The 20,282-nt window shown below is 49.8% G+C and overlaps 1 protein-coding gene across 7 annotated transcripts in view; it reads right to left on the bottom strand.

The window, feature by feature from the left end:
• The window catches only part of COL6A3 (collagen type VI alpha 3 chain), a 92,249-nt gene that overhangs the window by 14,360 nt on the left and 57,607 nt on the right, over window positions 1–20,282 (bottom strand). For all 7 annotated transcript variants that reach the window (XM_018040704.1, XM_018040741.1, XM_018040698.1 and 4 more), the window contains 18 exons: window positions 20,193–20,258; window positions 19,709–19,762; window positions 17,385–17,420; window positions 16,719–16,781; window positions 15,934–15,996; window positions 14,595–14,657; window positions 13,692–13,754; window positions 11,743–11,793; window positions 11,512–11,547; window positions 10,754–10,816; window positions 9,670–9,732; window positions 8,406–8,438; window positions 8,286–8,322; window positions 8,178–8,189; window positions 7,582–8,075; window positions 5,708–5,804; window positions 4,252–4,950; window positions 2,968–3,070 (listed from right to left, as the gene is read on the bottom strand). In XM_018040704.1, coding sequence (XP_017896193.1) covers window positions 2,968–3,070; window positions 4,252–4,950; window positions 5,708–5,804; window positions 7,582–8,075; window positions 8,178–8,189; window positions 8,286–8,322; window positions 8,406–8,438; window positions 9,670–9,732; window positions 10,754–10,816; window positions 11,512–11,547; window positions 11,743–11,793; window positions 13,692–13,754; window positions 14,595–14,657; window positions 15,934–15,996; window positions 16,719–16,781; window positions 17,385–17,420; window positions 19,709–19,762; window positions 20,193–20,258 — 2,096 coding nt within the window. The remainder of the gene's footprint in view (window positions 1–2,967; window positions 3,071–4,251; window positions 4,951–5,707; window positions 5,805–7,581; window positions 8,076–8,177; window positions 8,190–8,285; window positions 8,323–8,405; window positions 8,439–9,669; window positions 9,733–10,753; window positions 10,817–11,511; window positions 11,548–11,742; window positions 11,794–13,691; window positions 13,755–14,594; window positions 14,658–15,933; window positions 15,997–16,718; window positions 16,782–17,384; window positions 17,421–19,708; window positions 19,763–20,192; window positions 20,259–20,282) is intronic.

Here is a 20,282-nt window from a genome sequence, read left to right as displayed (position 1 = left end):
TACATATTTTCTCCTGCCATTTAAAACAAAGACATAATTCCATGTGCCATGTAAAATTTGCTCTCTCAGCAAAACACATGCAGTAGCTTATATATATTACATATAATATTACATATACTAGATGTGTCCTTTTAGGATCTGTGCCACAGAAAAGACATTTAACAGCATATAAAAAACAGAATTCTTAAAAGTGAAACTTCAATTGTACTATAAATATACTTGTCATCTTATTTTCAATTTATAAAGTAAAACCAGGGAGAGAGTAAAGAAATAAAAATAAATATTGTCATTATAATAATACCTATGAATAGTGAATAATAAAAAATTAAATAATATTTAAATAATACTCTAAATTCCAGGAGATAGTGGAGCACAGAGAAGCCTGGCGTGTTACAATCCATAGGGTCAGAAAGAGTTAGGCATGACTTAGCAACTGAGCAACAACAAACTAATTATAAAAACTGACCAACTGAAAAACACACCCCCAAAACTAAGATCATTTAACAGCTACTCTCATTGCAAGCAGGTATCCATTCAAGATGCTGTGTTGAGCTGGAAAATACGAAGTTGACACATAAGTTCAGTCCCAGTATTCACTGCGCAATTTTGGTTTTACTAATTTCTGTGTGTGTGCTTGTTTCTCTCACAATTTATTAATTTATTCTGAGTCCTTAAAAAGAATAACAACATAACCAGCAGACACCACAGCACAGACCCAATTTTGTTTGTTTCTTATGCCGAGACGATCATTATTGTCTTATAGGAGTGTCATGCTATATGGAATATGCAGTATATTTTGTTCAAGATGCTATCATAAAACTTCAAACACTAGGTTGCTTTGTTCATTCTGTTTTCCTAAAGATAAAGTTGAGCCAACGTGATGGAATATTCGAGGGAAATTAGATAGATCGTATTAAAAGGCTGGGAAAATAGAGCCTGTGGACCAGCACCAGAGGAGGGTCACTGTTGGATTAGGAATGATTTCCAACCTGCCAGGCTCACCACGCTTTTACCCTTATGGCAGAAAATGAAGAGGAACTAAAGAGCCTCTTAATGAAAGTAAAAGAGGAGAGAGAAAATGTTGGCTTAAAACTCAACATTCCGAAAACCAGGATCATGGCATCTGGTCCCATCACTTCATGGCAAATAGATGTGGAAACAATGGAAACAGTGACAGACTTTATTTTGGGGGGCTCCAAAATCACTGCAGACACTTTCTCCTTGGAAGAAAAGCTATGACAAACCTAGTCAGCATGTTAAAAAGCAGAGACATTACTTTGCTGACAAAGGTCTGTCTAGTCAAAGCTATGGTTTTTCCAGTGGTCACGTATGGACTTGAGAGTTGGATCACAAAGAAAGCTGAGCACCGAAGAACTGATGCTTTTGAACTGTAGTGTTGGAGTAGACTCTTGAGAGTCCCTTGGACTTCAAGGAGATCCAACCAGTCCATCCTAAGGAGATCAGTCTTGAATATTCACTGGAAGAACTGATGCTGAAACTGAAACTCCCAATACTTTGGCCACCTGATGTGAAGAGCTGACTCATTAGAAAAGACCCCAATGCTGGGAAAGATTGAAGGCAGGAAGAGAAGGGGACGACAGAGGATGAGATGGTTGGATGGCATCACCGACTCAATGGACATGAGTTTGAGCAAGATCTGGGAGTTGGTGATGGACAGCGAAGCCTGGCATGCTGCAGTCCATGGGGTTGCAGAGTCAGACACGACTGAGCGATTGTACTGAACTGAGGCTGACATACAGCACTCCCTCTGAGGACAGAGGCAAGAGCTGAAGGAGTTAAGGGGTGCAGAGAGAAGTACGTAAGGGTGGTAGGAAGAAGCCACCTGGGGGTCAGCCAGGAGAAGCCAGGAAGTCACTTCACAAGGCTAACTCGAATCTGCATCTCATTTGGACTCAACAGCCAAAACCTGCCTTTTCCCCAGAGTGTGACACTCCATCCTCTCCCGGAGGGCATGGATTGCTGGCACAGCGCTTGGCCCCGGTTCCTGTCACCATGTCCCCCTCGTGCAGCACCCCCATCACACGGCCACCCCGCCCTCCTCTCTGCTCCTGGATTTGGCATCAACAATAGTGCTGGGCATAAGACCACAGAGCATGTGCCAAGTGGCCAGCATCACTGTGAGCACCGCAGCCCTACCCATCTCTCAGCCCCCTCATGGCTCTTTCCAGGAGATCATGCATGTTGCCTCCTTCAGTCGCCACCATCACCTATGCTAGTACAGCATTAATCCTTTTAAGAAGAAGACTGGAGTCAATTTTTTGCTTTATGTGTCTAACCCTCCTATAGGAAATCCTTGCACACAGGTTAGATATCTGGGACATATGGCCCAATGGCCCACCTTTCTCTATACCCGTGCTCTTAACAGTGTGATGTGGCGGGTCTCCCCAACAGGTCCAGCTCCCTACTCTTGAATCTAGCAAGGCTGGCTTTGGCCAGGCTTTGGCCAGTGGAGCTGAGCATAGGGAACAAGTGTGCCAGCTCCAGCCTGGACCTCAGGGGGGCTTGCCCACTTTCATCTTCGCTCTTGGAACCCTGCCCAGTCTCCTTGGGCACAAATCCAGGCTTGCCACATAGAGCAGAGACAAGTGACCCATGTCAGACCACCCCAGACTATCAGTCCACAGCCGACCAGCAGCTGATCACAAGCATGTAAGTGAGCCCCTTAGAGGCCAGAAGAACTGCCCAGCTGAGCCCAAACAAAACCCGCCAGCCCACAGAATTGCAAATTAAACAGTTGTTATTGTCAGCCACTAAGTTTCAGGTAGTTTGTTACACAGCAAAAACCAATGGAGACAACAGATTCTTCTCCTGAAATGCTCCACATGACCTTTGGGAAGTCCCATTTTCTGGATTTCAGCATCCTCACCCCATAAAGTTATCTGTTGGCTAAAGGACCTGTGCGTGCCCCCTAGCACTCTAGCTTCTGAGACACTTATAATCACTTACATTTGTTTGTAACCAAACTGCACAAGATTCTTTGCCGGTTGGTCTGCTTGGAACCAATCACACTGTTTCCTGATATCTGGGGACAGGTAGAAAGCATCTTTACCTAGAGAGAAAAAAAAAATTAAGTGCATGTGAATCACATGCAAATTAAAATTACTCTGGTCCATAAATACTTGTTGAATTAATTCATTCTTCCAGATGATCTAAATCCAGTGATTTGAAACATGAAGCGTAATAGTCCTCAGTCCATAAAACATCTTAAATCAGTATCTTCTATTTGGCAATATTTGGGTGATCAGGTTAAAGGTAACATTTACTCACTGTGCAGGAAGACAGGGATAGAGGAGAAATCAAGTGCAGAGGTAAGTAAGCTCCAAGCTCTTGAACGTCAAATGGGAATCAACATTTACAATGTTGACATTACTGTCAACATTTTCTCAATGCTATTTAACGAGGCTTCTGTTTTTAAACTTCTGAAGACAGGAACAGTGACCCCTGCGTGAACTTGCCGGCCTAGCTTTGCTTTACCTTTTTTTTCCCCTAAAATTTTATGGAGTGGAGGGGGCAGTGTATACTTTATAAAGCTCCCTTGTTTGTAAGACTTTTCTTTGCTGACTCTGGACAAGGCAGTGGTGAATGACACAGCTCCTCCAGGACGTGTGGTCTACGGGGACCACAGATCCAGAAATGAATGACGAGAGGCCATGTAACAAATGCAGGAAGTACAGCATCCAGATCAATGATGCTGAAGCCCTGGGCGTGGGGAGCATCCCAGTGAGAAGGGGCACATGGAGGGAATTTTTGAAGATGAACGTGGATTCGCTGCTGAAGCAGGGTGGAGAGCATTTCAAGGAGGGAGAGCTGCAACAGCAAAGGCTCGGAAGCAGCCAAGTGTGGGGTTAGGGGGTAAGATCAGATCAACTCTGCTCTTTCTAGAAGCTTCCCTGGTCCCCCTCAGGACACACTTCAGTGTGACGTACCAGCATACTTAGTGTCGGGCTTAATAAATGTGCACTTGACCCCTGTGCCCGCCTCGACCATTAACCCCCAGGAGCACAGCCTGTGGCTGGGAGAAGCCTGGTCAAGTCTGGTTGAACAAACAAGTCAAAGAAGGCAGGATTCCCATCTATGTCCACTGCAACCCTGGCTCCTACCAGTGTGTCTGGGACGTGGGAGATGCCAGTAGACACCGGTTGAATGAATGGACAGATCAATGTGGGGACACCAGCTATCATTCCCAAACCCACGGGCCCGCCCCTGGAGCCAAGGGCACGCAGGACTCACTGCTGACGAACGACGGCAGCAGCCTCCCGAAGCGCATTAGGGGCTCCTCGTTGAGCTCCGTCGACTTGTCCACCAGCTTGAAGAAGACGTCGTTGGGCTCGCTGGCAGAGCTGTACAGCTCCTTGACATTCACCTTCCTGCCAATGCCCAGGATCACGAAGAAGTAGCCTTTGCACTTGGCCTGCAGGATGGCTCTCTGGGCCTCCTCCAGCTGCTGCTTCTGCACCTCGCCCGTCAGCATCAGCACCACGATCTTCAGGTCCCGGGGGTTGGGCGCACTTTCAAAGATGTTCTGGATGGTGTAGTCGATGGCGCGGCCCAAGGCCCTGGTCCCCTGCAGCTGGGTCATCCTGCTGCCAAGGAAGGCCAGCAGCTTCTCCTTGGAGCCATAGTCAGTCAGGGAGAACTCCACCTTCACGGGCGGCACGCTGGCGTTGTCCACTGCCTCGTAGGGTGCGTGCTGCACCACAGCCACACGGGCGAAGTGCTGGGAGGCCTTGGGGTCCGGGCTCACGTCCAGCTGTCGGACGAGGTACTCAATGTACTTCCTCATCTCGTTGAACTGAAACGGGGTGGTGGACTCGGAGCTATCTAAGATGAAAGCCATGTCGATGTCCACGTCACTGCCTGCTGCCCTCCGGTCCCTGAAGGAAGGCCTCCAGCTGCCGAATCCACAGGATGGGTCGATGTTGCAGATGTCTAGAAAGAAGCGTGGCAGCCTGTTTATTCTGTCACTCTCAGAGTGAGAAACCGCACGTCAGTCTGCAGGGGGTCTGGGGTCATTAAAATTGTCACATAATGTATAAACTGTATACCTTGCTGACATTATTGTGGCCAGATTTCAGTTTTTCATCACCTACCACTTACCAGGGGAAACTAATCAGCAAGCTAAAATCCTTTCTAATATGGCTTTGGGTTCGATCCCCAGGTCAGAAAGATCCCCTGGAGGAGGGCATAGCAACCTACTCCAGTATTCTTGCCTGGAGAATCCCATGGACAGAGGAGCTTGGCAGGCTATAGTCCATGGGTTCACAAAGAGTCAGACATGATTGAGCAATGAACACTTTTGGCATAATGAAAGAGTGAAAAAAGGGGGAAGGAAAGAAAAACACCTTACTTTTTTGCCACTCCTTAAAGAATGTTTTCCAGAAAGTCACAAAGCCAGATTATTAAATTCTGGACTCCAAGGTCAAAACGTAAGCAGAGCCCTCTTGCTCCTTTATTACCTGTGGAATCCAATGCTCTCCTAACAGAGACAGGCTCTATTTGGGGGGAGTCAGCTTCAAGCATGGAAACCACATGTGCACCGTTTACACTGGTAAATACAGGGCCATGTGAGTCTTCGTCTAACTCAGGCCTTTTGTACAGATGGTGATTATTCACTCAATGTCTCCCTGTGGACGGTGTGTTTCACAATTGCAGCTGGACAGGCTTTCCTCTTGGAGAAGCAGCTTACCCAAGCAGACGTGACAAGTCAGGACATTCTTCAAGAAGTCCGTGAGGTCTCCGCCAGCAGGAAGAACAAGGGCATGTCCCACTGCTGTGTTATTGATCTGGTTTAAACAAAAAGAAATGTTCATATACTGGAATATACTGGATGTTACCATAAATACAGCTGAAGAAAACATTAGAGTCACATCAATCAAATAACCCCCCAATAGCTCCTCTTTCTTAGGAAGTAGGGTTAGGAAGGAAGGCACTGATTATAATAGAAAAGCATAGGTTTTCTTCCAACCAGATGAGCTGGAGTTCAAACCCCTCTCCTGCACTCTCTGCTGGACCTGAAGCAAAGTTATTTAACTTCTCTGGAATTCAGTTTCCTCTGCTGCAATCTGGGATTAATGGTAGATTCCCATGAAGTTATTTGGAGGATTAAATTAGGTAATGAAGCTAAAGTGCCTGGTACAGTCTCCAGCAAACAGCAGGGACCTCAATGTTAACTGTTATTTCTAGCAACAATAACAGCAACTAGCCAATGTTGGCTCCATCCCTCTTTCATGTGCCAAGGTCCAGAAAGGGATTTTACAACAAAACAAGCAATCACTTCCAGAAGATTTTAAAAGTCCTGCCAATCACAGCCTCTGACACACCATCAGTAATGATTTATTTTGTGAATAATTGAATGAATGAATAATTGACTGCCTGAAACTATCCTTTTGAGAAACACGCATGGTGGCACTTCCCTAGTGGTCCAATGGTTAAGAATTCGCTTGCCAGTGCAGGGGGACTCAGGTTCAATCCCTGGTCCAGGAAGATCCCATATGCCTCAGGGCAACAAAACCTGTGTGCCACAACTACCGAGCCTGTGCACCTGCAGCCCGTGCTTTGCAAAAGCAGCTACGCAGTGAGAAGCCCGACCCCTCCAACTAGAGAGAGCCCACGTGCAGCAGCAAAGACCCAGTGAAGCCAGTAAATAAGCAGATAAAAAGGAACACGCAAGGTTCTGGACCACCTGGCCCTCACAAGGGGAGACGTACACACATGAGACCCTGCTAGGAACAAACAGCTGGTGAACCCAAGGCAGACACCCAACCCAAACTTGGTGCTCAAACTGGCCTGAAGTTTGGCAGAACAAACCCTGAGAGATGGCACCAGTGACCCAACTCCCTGGCTGACGTGGCACTGATAAAACCATAGCTACTTGGTTTAGAAAGGAAGATGTTAGAGACCAGCTCGCCCTTCTGCATCTGTGCATCTTACCACAGAGAGGTAAGGGGGAGGGCCATGTTACTTTCAGTGACTTGAAGCCAGAAGGTGACTGAACTAAAACCAAGCCAAGATCCTGGTCCCGCTGTTTTCCTTCTTGACCATCATCCACCCATCCTGGACACAACCAGGATCGGCATTGGGCAAAGACTGATTGACTGATTAATCAATTATTTTATATATGTGTATATCACTATAACAATTACACAAGTTATTTAAGCAAATGACAAGGGAATACTTAGCTGCTTCACAGGCAGAAGCTAAAGCTTCCTTGTTCTTTGTTTAAATGACTTGTTTAATTGTTAGATGGCAGCCTAGCTGAGAAACGCCTGAATAGGGATGCAGTCTGGGGGCTGGCTTGCTGATGTCCCTAAGGGAGGGAGGGCTCCCAGGGTCAGCCTGGGAGCATCTCTTCCAAGGTTCGAGGAGGGACCTGGTGGGAGTAAGTCACAGGCACAGTAAGTCGCGCTAGTGCCAGAGCCATCAGGCTGTTCTAGAAATCCCAGCTTGGATACCAGCCTCATCTAGATGCTTTGAGAAGCTATAGGGTGCAAACTGGTCCCAGGTTTGGGCATGGATGTGCCCGAGTGCCTGCTCAGAGCCCAGGAGGCCCGGAACACAGACCTGTAGGGCGTTGATCAGCTGCCGATCCTCCTGGCTCGTGAGGAACAAGGGTGTTATCCCGGCATCTGAGAGCTTGAGCACAGCCTCCCGGAGCTGGGGGGACGCCCTCGTGGGCCTATTGCTGAAGAACACCGCCACCTTCCTCATCAGGAACCCGCTCCGCACCCGCTTAAACGTGTTTCTGGCCACAAAGGACATGGCAGTTTCCAGGCTCTGCTGCTTGGAGGTCAGCGACACCTGGAGGTTCTTGATCTTGTCCAGGAGGATGGACTTCTTCTTGGAGTCAGCAAAGCGGATCTCCGTGGTGACCTCGTTGTTGTAGGTGACCACAGCCACGCGGGCCCCCCGTGGGCAGTTGCTCTCGGCGATGGTCAGGTCGTCCAGAATCTTGAGGACCACCTCCCTCATCCGGCTGAACGTGTCCTGGGTGACCCCCTCGGAGGTGTCCAAGGCGAAAGCCAGCTCCGTTGGGAAGACGGGGCACTCCAGGGGCCCTGTGGGAAGTGGGTGGGGGAGGGGTTCACAGACACACTACTTACCGGAAAAGGGGACTTCTGCTTCCCTCAGAAGGAAGTCCAGTCACCGAGATAACTTACCGTAACAGCAAGCTGGAAAAGAACAGAGGAGCATGAAAGCCACGTCCACCGGGCTTCCACACGCAAGAATAAAACCGCGATGCAGACAGCAGAAACTAGCGTACTTACGGCATTTATCTTTGATGCTCTGGACCAGCGCACATTGCTGCAAAAGGGAGGAGAAAAGACATAAGAAGGCGGACAGGAGGCTCACAGGGCGAGGGCGAGGGCGGCACGCATGCAACTTACGTCCATCGAGTCGCCTCTGCTGCCTTTGTAACCCTGCAAAACAAGGACAGGCGGCTGAGACCTCGCACACGTGCAGCATCCTGCAGAGGAAGAGCCCAGGCCCACGGACGCACACCAGAGGAAGTGAGGTGGTCCCTGGCTGGCCTTGATTGTTCACAGGCTCTCCCTCTAAATTTGACTCAACTGCTCCAGGAGCAAAAGGGAGACAGAAGTGTCTTCAGTTGAGGTTAACAGCCCTGCACCATGGAAACCAGGATGCTCACCACCAATCAGGGTAAACCACACATTCAAGCTTGGGTCTAAAAGCCACTTCCCCCAGAACAGATATGCCTTTCCCTCTACTCTGCCCCTAGGCTTCCCACGTCCTGTCGCAGGAGGGACACCTGGGAGTCAACTGAGCTACCTTGAGGCTCCAGGTCCGAGCATTCTGGCTGGATTCCACCCCCAGGATACACCCAGAGCTGCCCTCGACATCTCCTCCCAGCCTGTGGCTGCCGAGGGTCAGGCCGTCGTCTCGTGGGCTAGCCAGCATCTTTCCATCCAGCTGTGCCTGCGCACCTCCCACTGCCACTGGACTAACCATCGCCCATTAAAGGCTCCCCTCAGTTAGACCCCTGCCTCTGCCTTCTTCTCCTGGGTTCAACCAGCTCAACCCTTTAACATGTTCTTTCAGGGATTATTTTCCTTCCTGCGTTATCTTCCCCACTCTTCTTTGAACTTCATCAATTTCAATGTCAGGAGACAGTACCGGGAGAAATTCAAGCAAGGAAACAAAGACATTTGTAATGAAGGATGTGTACGGGCTGGAGAAGGGCGCCCCCATGGTTCCAGGTGGCAGGTTACTAGTGGGGTTCCGACTATGAATCCCTCGGGGACTTTATAGCCCAAAGGGAGTCTCCTCCAAACCGAGATCTCTACTAACCTTCCTCAAGATGCAATCAAGAGGTATTTAGATGTGTTTACTTTTCTTTACCCTCTACACAAACCTCAAAACCTACACTAGGAAATTTTAAAGGCAACTTACAATACACCCTGGATTACAGAATTTTGCATGAAGTTTCCTTTACCATTGTCTTGGTACTCTAAAATTCAAAAAGTCTTTTCTTCATTGTGATATCAATAAGGGAACCGGTTAAAAAGCAAATAAACAACAAAAATGCAGACAACCCTTTCATAAGGAAAGGAGATAGTGGAAAGTCTTCAAGGACCATGTGGAAGGCTCCCAGCCCTCAAGCAGCTTGACTGGGAATGGGTAGGTACTTACAGATGGCCCTGGGTAACCAGGGTCTCCCTTCTGTCCAGCTATCCCTGGAGGTCCCGAGTTTCCCTGGAAGCAGAATAAACATGTCTCAGTTGTGACAGAAAGTGGAGAATTCTCAGTTCCTACAGTTGGACGGGATAGTAGATGTGATCTTGTCCAACGTCCCTCATCACCAAGAGGAATCTCTCATTTCAAGAGACCTTCAGTGTAGGGACAAGTGGCCCTAACAAAAGAAAGTGCATCCCCCCAAACTCTGTTCTCTGGCAGGTCAAGGGGAGAAGATGCTGGCTTGAGAACCTTTAATAAGACCACGATGGACGTGCAAGAAATCAGTAACTGACAAATCATGAGCTTACTCTTCGAATGTAGAGAACCAGGCCAGTGTTTCCAAACTCCATCATGAGTAGTAAATGATTTAGTTTGAACGTCCTCACTGAGCAAATTAACAGGATAATGATGATGAATTTAACTGTATTTTAAGCTAAAAATACCTGTGAGACACCTTTCCCTGTTTCTAGGTCACAAATTGCTAATTCAAGACTCAGTGCAATTTTAGAGGATGAGTAAATATCCTCTAGGGAGAAAAACACACAACAGAAAGTAGCTTAAGAAAGAGGAGTCTTAGCATGATGGGGAGGCGAGGGAATACGTGGTCTCAGCCTTGCTCGACCGGAGCCTGGAACCCTGGTGAGCACTTTGTGCATCTCATGGAATCCTGTCTGCAACATCCAGTGGGCATGACCGACTGTGTCCACACAGACTTTCAACGTCACTCATTCTGAGTCCCCTGGTGCCAGGCATGGAGTGGACCATGGACTAGTGACCCTCGAGATGCATCGGAGGAGGGGCCCTCCCAGGCCTCCCTGCAGGGGAGCATAACCAAAGGGAGACAGCACTGGCACCGCTGCAGGGGGTCAGGGGGACGTCCATCCAGGGTCAGGGCTCCTCTGCTCCCACCCCCACAACTCCAGCCGGGTCACAGTGAAGAAGGGTGACTCTGAAAGAAGCAGTGGAGTCTTCAGGGTTCAGGCCTGCTGCCACGAACGTTCTGATTCTCCACCTTCAGCCAAGGGACAGGCAAACTTACCCTTCGGCCTCTGACGCCTTTGGGTCCCGGTGGTCCGTCTGTCCCTGGCTCACCAGGATTACCCTGGGAAGACAGCCAGGAAGAAGCACATTAAGCTCTGGAATGGCAAGTCCAACTGAGGGTCCCTGGGGACCTCCGAATCACACTTCCCAGGGCAGCCAAATGGATGTGGCTGGACTTTGATGGATTTTTCCACTGAGTTATCAGATTTAGTCTAAGGTTATTGAACTTAGAATTCACATTAATGACAGCATTATACAGATTACTGGAGAAAGTGAAAGTGAAGTCGCTCACTCATGTCCGACTCTTTGCGACCTCATGGGCTGTAGCCTACCAGGCTCCTCAGTCCACGGGATTTTCCAGGCAAGAACACTGGAGTGGGTTGCCATTTCCTTCAATGGCAACGTACTCCAGTGTTCTTGCCTAGAGAATCCTGTGGATGGAGGAGCCTGGTGGATTGCTATCCATGGGGTCGCACAGAGTCGGACACAACTGAGTGACTTAGCATGCATGCATGTGTACAGATTATATTTTATTGCAGTGTCATTTCATTTAATCCTCACAAGGGCCATGCCAAGTGCTTATCGTCATCTTCATCTGACTGATGAAGGAAGGTCTGAGAGAAGTTGGGTCTTTCCCAGGGTCACTCAGTTCATGTCTAACCCATGACTAGACCCAAGATACGGTGACCTTCAGCCGTGCTCCCATCAGACTCATTCAAAACAATGAAGATGTCTACCCACTAGGGGAATGCTTACCTTTGGACCTGGGTATCCAGGGAATCCTCTTTCTCCCTATAAAAGATAAATAAATGACTCAATATTTGGGTCCCAACGTAAAATCATCTAACATAAATTATTCTCAAGCAGAAAAGAAAGCGATCTAGCGTCACCAAGAGAAGAAGTTCACCATGTTACGATTAAATTCTATGAGATAAATCTTTAAAACTACAACATGTCAGAGTTCAAGACTCCTCGGCAGATACATACTTTCTTGCCCCTGCGTCCTTCACTGCCAACTCCATCTCGCCCATCATCTCCCTGAAAGAATGGAAAGACGGCATTACTGCAGGGACCCATGTCAGGCACTCCACGACCTTCTTTGTCTAAAGCCTTGAGCAGTGCGTCAGATCAAGGTATAGTTCAGGGCAAAGTTCCTACACCCACCCACCCTTCAGTGTGAACTAGACCATGTCTATAGGTGGGTGAGCTTCATGGACTACAATGTAAAAAACTGCTACAAGCTATTGGTAACAATGCTGTTTGGATGCAGAGTCAGAGCCATGGAGCCAGGGAATCTTAGAGTCCATAGGACTCTTGAAGGTCACCTTGACCTATGGATCTATGAGTCTTTGTTGTTGGTGGTTTAGTTGCTAAGTCATGTCTGACTCTTTTTCATCCCCATGGACTGTAGCCCACCAAGCTTCTCTGTCCATGGGACTTCCCAGGAAAGAATACTAGAGTGGGTTGCCATTTCCTTCCCAGGGGATCTTCCCAACCCAGGGGCTGAACTCACATCTCCTGCATTGACAAGCAAATTCTTTACCACTGAGCCACCAGGGAAGCCCCATGAGTCTTTGATTCTACTTCAAACAAAGCACATGGGACTCAATCTATACCTTCCTGCGTCTTCTTTGCTCAGCCCCTGCTCCCCTCTCCTGGGCACCCCTTCCCTTCCTTCCAGGTCACGGCTCTAGATTTCCTTTCTTCCCAAAACCCGTCTCCCTGTACTCGGAGACTTGTCCCTATCACTCTCTCCTGGGGGGGCTCTCCGAACTGGACACTGTTCATTATTCCAAAAGAATCAGAAGAATGTACTTGAAATATACAATAATACCTATAAAACACATGCAGAACATGCCCCTTAGTTAATTTACAGTTTTAAACAACTAAAGAGTTGTTGCCCCAAATTAATCGAGACAGAATCAAGAAGAGATTTTTTTTCAATGATTTGAGTCGTTTTTAAAGTTTGATTTTATTTTTCCCCTCTGCTTCTGAGACTAAGCAATAGCAACGGATTTTTAAGCTGCCATTCACTACAGAGAAATTACAAACACAAGAGTAATATTTTCAAGCTTTGGGATCACGAGTCAGATCAACCTGGCCCATGTATGGAGTATTTAGGTGTCGTAACTCATCTTAAGAAACTCCCCAATGTACTGGAGATATTTTTTTTTCCTAGATATAAATATATGTTACAACATTATTGTAAGTGAGCAGTTAGAGGATTTTTAAATATTTTTAAAATGAATTCCCAAAGTAAGAATTTCCATTCTGGGATATCTCATTCGTTCCCGGGTGGCTCAGATGGTAAAGAACCTGGCTGCCAACGCGGCAGGCCCGGGTTCGATCCCTGGGTTAGGAAGGTCCCCTGCAGGAGGGCATGGCAACCCACTCCAGTCTTCTTGCCTGGAGAATTCTATGGCAAGAGGAGCCTGGCAGGCTACAGTCCATGGGGTCACAAAGAGTCGGACAGGAGTGAGCAACTAACACTTTCACTTTCATATCTCATTCAAAACAAACTGTTTCAGTCTGAACTGAGATCTTATCAAAGCTCACTCCATTTTAAACCAAGGACATTTCTTTCTTTACAGAAAAGCTCCATCTAGTCGGACTTGAAAAGCATTTGCAAGACCTGAAATGAAGGTGGTTCGAGGGTCAAGACACCACCACATTCACTCCTCAGAAAAAAAAATCTAGAAAACCTGCCTTTGTTCACTACCTCTCCAATGAAATAAGAAGTATTTCGAAACTCATATGCACCAAGTTTCACTATTTTCAATCATATCCCCAGTAACATAAGAGCAGCTTGTCACTGCATGGAACCAACCCAAGCAGCAATGACAAAGCCCAGCCCAGCCCAAGGCCCAACTGCCTGCTCCCCGAGCATCTCAGCAGAGTCGACAGAAGCCGGGGCCCCATGCACATGGCGACCTTACCGTCTCCCCACGAGGACCCCGGTTCCCGATGCTCCCCTTAGGTCCTGGATCTCCGGGCTCACCCTAGACATGAGAAACGGGGCTGAGACGACTCAGACTGTGGTTTCGGGACTGCGCTTGCTCTGCGTGATGTCACTGGCAGGCTGCCACAAGCTACTAGCTTCACCTTTTAGATTTTGAGGTTAGTGAGTTTTTTACATTGCAGGGCTCATGCGTGAACTCCTGGAAGAGAATCCAGGCAGGCTTCTATGCTTGTTCTCTCCATCATTACAGCAAGGGGACAGGCTGCCGGGGAGGAGAGAGAGGCAGGCACAGGAAAGAGGGCTGCGTGGAGTCAGCAGTGAAACCCTGACACCTCACTCAGGGCAGAGAGGCGAGGCTGAGTTGCCCGAACTCACTGCTCTCCCCGAGAAATGCTGCGTCTCAGACGAAGGACAGCAGCTCTTCCCGGGGCTTGTAGACTGTCAGCCTGCATCCAGCAAGCTGCTGTTACCCAAAGCCGCTGGTTCTGGGGCCCTTGGACCAGCTGCATGTGGCCAGCGAGGCTGCTGGACCATCTGGAGAACACTCGAAGCATCCGGAGGTAGTCGATGTGCCCTGGGCTCCCTGAGCCGTCCTCACAAGCCCGGACTTAGATGCGGCAGGCCAGTAGTGGCTGGTGTCCTAGCTACGCGAATATACACCAATCCACTGCTCAAAGCCCATGCACACCCTCGAGGCGGGGACGGTGATCCCCCGGCCCAGCCGCTGTCAGCAGGGGCGGCGGGTGGAAGAGACCAGAGGGGAGAAGGGTGAGCACACCAAGCAGCTGGACAGACTGACAGATGAGGGAGCCGGGACAGGGTATTTGGGGGAGGGGCTGCTTGGCCTCCAGAAACACGCGTTGCCCTTGTCCCGACAAACCTTTCTTCCCAGGGGCCCAGTTCTGCCGCGTTCTCCAGGAGCACCTGCGGTTCCCCCGCTTCCCTGGAGCAGGAGGTGGGGAGAGAGGCAGTAAGACATCCACCCCTCCAAAGCCAAAGGGTCCGAATCCCACTTCCTGCAGCCCCCACCTGGCCTCTGCATGGAGGTCAGAACCTGCAGCTCTCTGCCACTTCCAGCCCTGGAGGCCCCCGTGCAAACATGCATGGAGAGGGCCTATGCCAACCTAAAATATGAGCGTGACCTCTTTTCACATGTGTGCACACATCCCAGGAATTAACGTTCACCTCCTGAGTTGCTGACTAGGGACAACCACGCAGCTGTATACAGCATTCCCTCCCCTCGCTTTCCACACCTCCCCGCAAGCACCTGATTGTACAGGTGTGGAAACCTATACACACTCAAACGTCGAGTGAGAGAATAGATCAACAAAGGGACACGGCTCCTAAAATACAGGACAGCCCACAGAGCCCAGAAATGACCCCGCCGGGCCCAGCAAATCCAGATGGTGATGGCTGTTTGTATTGCTTGCTATTTGAAGAGTTTCACCTCACCTCTGCACCATCAAAAAAATCTTGACTAATCAGAGCTTAAATATATGTTAGGAAAAAAACACACAAGCTTTTAAAATAGGTATCTATCAGAGTTCAAATTGAGGGAAGACTTCCCAAGCAAATAGCGGTTCTCACAAAGTTCCTATTGGCCCTGTAAGACACTTCTGGGCGTTTACCTAGCCTCGGGTCAGTTCTTCGCCGGTTTATTAGTCATGACTATTTTCTGTAACAAACAGTAGGATGGCTCCCTCAGGATCACAGCAGACCCCAGGGACACCAAAGTGTGGAGCGTGAGGGCACCCAGGCCCGTCTCAGCTACACCAACTTGCTTCTGTTCATCATCGCTAACAGCTGAGACAGATGCTGACGTCTGCAGTGGTGGCAAGTTTAAGGACCATCTTCCACATCACACTTAAGGGTGGGGGAATTTCTTTACACAGAATATCAGAGCACAGAAATAATTTCCAGCAGTACGGTGTAATCTGAGCATCTTAGTAGATTCACCTGACTTCCTGAGTCCACCCTAAGACTTCTGCAGCGAGGTCCATCCTTGCTTTGCTCACCACCCACCCGGCCTATGTCCACTGGAACTTAGCCCAAGGAGTCCCAAGAAAAATGGTCTCTAACTTCCTCAGGGTGGATGAGCCAGTTACTATGAGAACTGAGGTCTGTGTTGTGAAAGTGTCGGGCTGAGGGGTCCCACCATCCACGAAACACAGGCTATCCATGCTGGCTGTTTAGCGAAAGAGGGGTCAAGACGGACTTACCCTAGGTCCAGGAATGCCCTGTTCACCAATCAGGCCTGGAGGACCGGTGGGACCAGGCGGACCCTGAAGAAGTAAGATGCCCACGTAAGTGCTGTGTGGAGGCAACCCGCCACGACCACCACAGGACCCACACAACGGGAGGTTACTCTGCACGGGAAGGAACAGCTCCCTGGCGCAGGCCACAGCATGGATAAACCTCAAACACGTGATGTTGAGTGAAGGAAGCCAGATACAAAAGGCCACCTGGTAAATGCTTCTGTTCATATAAAAGGTTCAGAAGATGCCAGTCCACCAAGGCAGAAAGGGAATCAGTGGTTGCCAGGAGCTGGGAGGGAGGTGCGGCATGACTGCCTAACGGGCACAGTGTCTCCTTGAGGGACAATAATCGTGCTTTGAAACCTGATAGAGATGCTGCTTGGGCAATGCTGGGAATGCTCTCAGTGCCCCTTCAAAAGATTAAATTTTGTGTTCAATTTTGCAAAACTGATTGTCACCTCAATTTAAAAAATATATAAGGTAAGACTTGGCTCGGTGGTGAAGAATCCGCCTGCCAATGCAGGAAATGCAAGAGACATAGGTTTGATCTCTGGGTTGGGAAGATCCCCTGGAGGAGGAAATAGCAATCCACTCCAGTATTCTTGCCTGGAGAATCCCATGGACAGAGGAGCCTGGTGGGCCACAGTCCATGGGGTCTCAAAGAACTGGACACGACTGAGCTACTAAACAACAACAGCAAGACATCTGGGAACGTATCACAGGACACGCGGGCATGCCGGGGTACTGACCTGCGCGCCTCTGGTCCCCTGCTCTCCCACGGGGCCCTGCGGGCCGGGGCCGCCCTGGTTGCCCTTTGAGAGGAGAGAAGAGGCAGGGAGAGGTCAGCCATCTGGGCTCCGGTCACATCTGGAGGAGGGCGCAGGGAAATGTCCCAGCTGTTCTGGGGGGTCAGAAGTAACACTGCAGCTCCAGGGAGAGGCATTGGACATTCAGAGCCAGTTGTCACTTGGCACCCTTAGAATCAATTGCCCCACTCATCTCACCTTTTCCTCAAGATGACTTCATGACATGAAGCTATTTCAGCCCACACCTGTCTCACAGAGACAGCTGAGAGGCAGAGCCGCCGAGACCAGTAAGTGGGCACGTCCCCAGCAGGAGATGTCCAGGACACGGCCTCCTGCCTCTTTCCTGTTCCCTCTCTGCCATCCCCCATTCCTACGGCCACTTTCATTCTGATAACCATTCTCACTGCATCATCAAGATTCTCCCAAGCCTTTGCAGAAAAGGCTAAATTCAAGGAGATGGTAGGAAAGCTGCTGTTGGAGCCACAAGCCTTGATGGCAAAAGAGAGAGTCCCTCTTAATTTCTGGGTGGGATGGGAGGGCCAGCCCCTGGGAGCCCCTGGTGAGTTATACAATAATGACATCAAGGAGATGGCGATGGAGAGGCTTTACCTTAGCTCCTGCTGGTCCCCTTCGGCCAAAGCCACCCTGGGGAGAAACCACACAACTGTGAAGGGGAGGCAGGGAGGCTGGAGGAGTGGGCACCTTCGCCACACCCGCTGGGAGCCAGACGCTGTGCCTACCGGCCCGCAGGAAACTCTCATGAGTGACACCTTTCCCCTCCTCCCCCCCACCCCACCGAGGGAAGGGTGTGCTCCCACGCTGCCCTTGTCAATCACCTAAATGGAAGATTTGAGAATGACTTCAGACCTGCCAAGCAAAGCAAGGAGTCCTCGGGCTACGTGGCCCCAGCCAGTTTCAAGAAAACAGGAATGCCGACCTGGCTATTTTTCTTACGTTTTCCTAACTGGAGGGAGGTAAGACGGCAATTATAATGGAAGGAAGCCCCAGACTCTCCACACTGCCGCGGCCAACTATAACACACACTCGGTTAAGTAACGTGTCCAGAGCACATGTGCAACAACCTAAAAGCCCAGCTGTCTCAGTTTGGGCTCAAGACTCGGCAGCATCTTCCCTGATGCTCCAGAAGTGAACCTTAGTTCAAATAAATGTGGGCGTGCTTGTGAGTACTCCAGTAAGTCCCACCTTGTGATTCTTTCCTCTTTGGTGGAAAGGTTTGGGGGTGGGCCCCCATCCTGGATACATCTTTGCGAGGTTAGGAGGTGGAATTCCAGAGCCTGTCATCAGCCAGCCTGTGACAGGCATGGCTCGTCTGCTTCCTCAACCCAAGAAGCACCTCCACGGCCCGCCATGGACCACCCAGCGATATTCTGGGGCCGCCACTCTGCCGTGACTCACTGCAATGGCAGCTCGTCCAGTGAAGACCTGGGCCTCCGTCTAGGGATGAACTGTGGACCGGTGGGAGAGGTGCCGCCAGGCCATGCCTCCACAGGGCAGCAACCTGCTCACTCCTCACAGTCATCCCCGAGTACGACCGGAGGCCACCTGTGCTCAGGCCACACGGGACAGGAGGCAGCCCAGGAGAGGACGGCTTTCATCTCAGCGTGAGCCTCACTTGGGGAGCTCCTAACAGAAGTCCCAACTTGGCCACACTGAACTCAAACCCCAAGCTTAGAAATACAACTGAATTCTGTGCTCATCATGGAAACAAGTTTTGGCTCTGTCCACAAAGCTGGACGGCACAACAGTAGACTGTTTCATCACTGCTTTCCATTGTATAGATCAACAGTATTACTCAAAATTTATACTCGAGACTTTTAAGAGAGCAGTTTTCAAAATTTAAGTTTTCTTCTGAATGTTAAAAGCAAGGTGATACCCATAGCATATCACCTGCTTACAGGTAAGAGTCATTTCTTTTGAAAGCCCCCGTTAGCATGAATCCTGTCGTTTCTTTTAAAAGCCGCTGCCAGCAGACACCCTCGAGTGATCCAGCTATGGATCCCGCAGCGTGTGACTTCCCTGGGTGACACAGAGGAGGGCGCCCCGGTCTCAACCCTCCCCACCACCGTCCCCAGCGAGATGCTGAGCAAACACCTTTCTCAGGCACCCACCAGCACCCTGAACTGACTAAGGATTCACAAGCTTCTGGACCATCTTCTTCCAGCTAGGAGGGCCGAGCTCCGGGTACCCCCTGGGCCCTGGAAGCATTCAAATGGCTTCCCAGTGATCATCCATCCCCCTCTGACCTCAGCAATTCTTCAACAAGACAAAGACAAAGACGAAGCAGTGAGTGGTCTGCAACAGGCATTTCTGAAATGCCTTGGAAAAGCAACGGTGAGAAGTATTTCACTGGAAAACTGGCTCTGGTTTCACTGCTTGACTTACAGCAGCGGAAGAACAACAAACAATCATCAAACAAAATAAACACACACCCCGTCTGCCTCCCTGCCCCTAATCCCCTCACTCTTTCTGTATTTCTGTTGGATTTTTTAATTATTCAGTGGGATAAAGTCTGGCCAAATAGTCAAAAGCAGCAAAGATATTACTTTTTAAAGTGTCTGTCTGGTCTGTTTTGGAGAAGGGCATGGCAACCCACTCCAGTGGCAGATTCTCTCTTGCCTGGAGAATCCCATGGACAGGGGGCCCTGGCAGGCTACAGTCCAAGGGGTCCCCAAAAGATGGACAGGACTGTGTGACTTAACACTTTGGTCTGTTTCAGGAGGGGAAGGAAGCAGATTGGGGGTGGGTCAAGAGTAAATGATAATGACAAAGGGTATGAAGAAGCAGCAACAGGTGGCTTCTAAAATCCCTTAATTCCCCCAATAAAAAGTTGCTCAGTAGCTCTGAGTAGGAAGTCTGGCAGAGTTAGGCAAATAGTTCAAAGCCTACCCCCACAAGCCCCAAGAGACACTCACGCTCTTCCCAGGTTCTCCAGGCCCTCCAGACACCCCGTCTCTCCCAGGGAGACCCTGGCGTGGGAGAGAAAACTGATGTAAGATTCTCCGCAAAGAAGACTGTGTAACTCAAATTCTGCCCAAGACGCCGGGGGACGGGGGTGCATACAGAGAGGGCCAGTCACCCACGCCAGGGATGCCTCAGACACAGGTGCTCTCTGCCCCCCATGAGGCTTTGGCTTGACACACACTCTCTGGAAACATCTAGGGGGCACAAACTCCGCCCAGAAGAAACCCCTCTTGGGAGGGGCTGTTTGAGTTCCCCTTGGAGACCCCTTCTCAAGCATGCATGCTGGGTTCCAGGCTCTCTGCTCCCAACCTCGACCTTGTGCACCCACAGCCTCAAGGCCCCCATCCACGGCCCCCAGGGCTGGCAATGACCCAGCGCAAGGCTAGCCCCCTGGGCCTGCACCCCAGGGAGGGTCTACAGAGCAGAGCACTGTACCACGGGGCCGATGTCTCCGGTTTCTCCTTTGGCTCCTCTCTGCTGGCTGTCCTGTCCTGAATTGCCCTGAAAAGAGCACAGGTGGGGAGT

This window comes from Capra hircus, chromosome 3, assembly GCF_001704415.2.
Source record: "Capra hircus breed San Clemente chromosome 3, ASM170441v1, whole genome shotgun sequence".
Taxonomy (NCBI): domain Eukaryota; kingdom Metazoa; phylum Chordata; class Mammalia; order Artiodactyla; family Bovidae; genus Capra; species Capra hircus.
The sequence above is the reverse complement of the archived record's forward strand: the minus strand, read 5'-3'. Positions and strand labels throughout refer to the sequence as shown.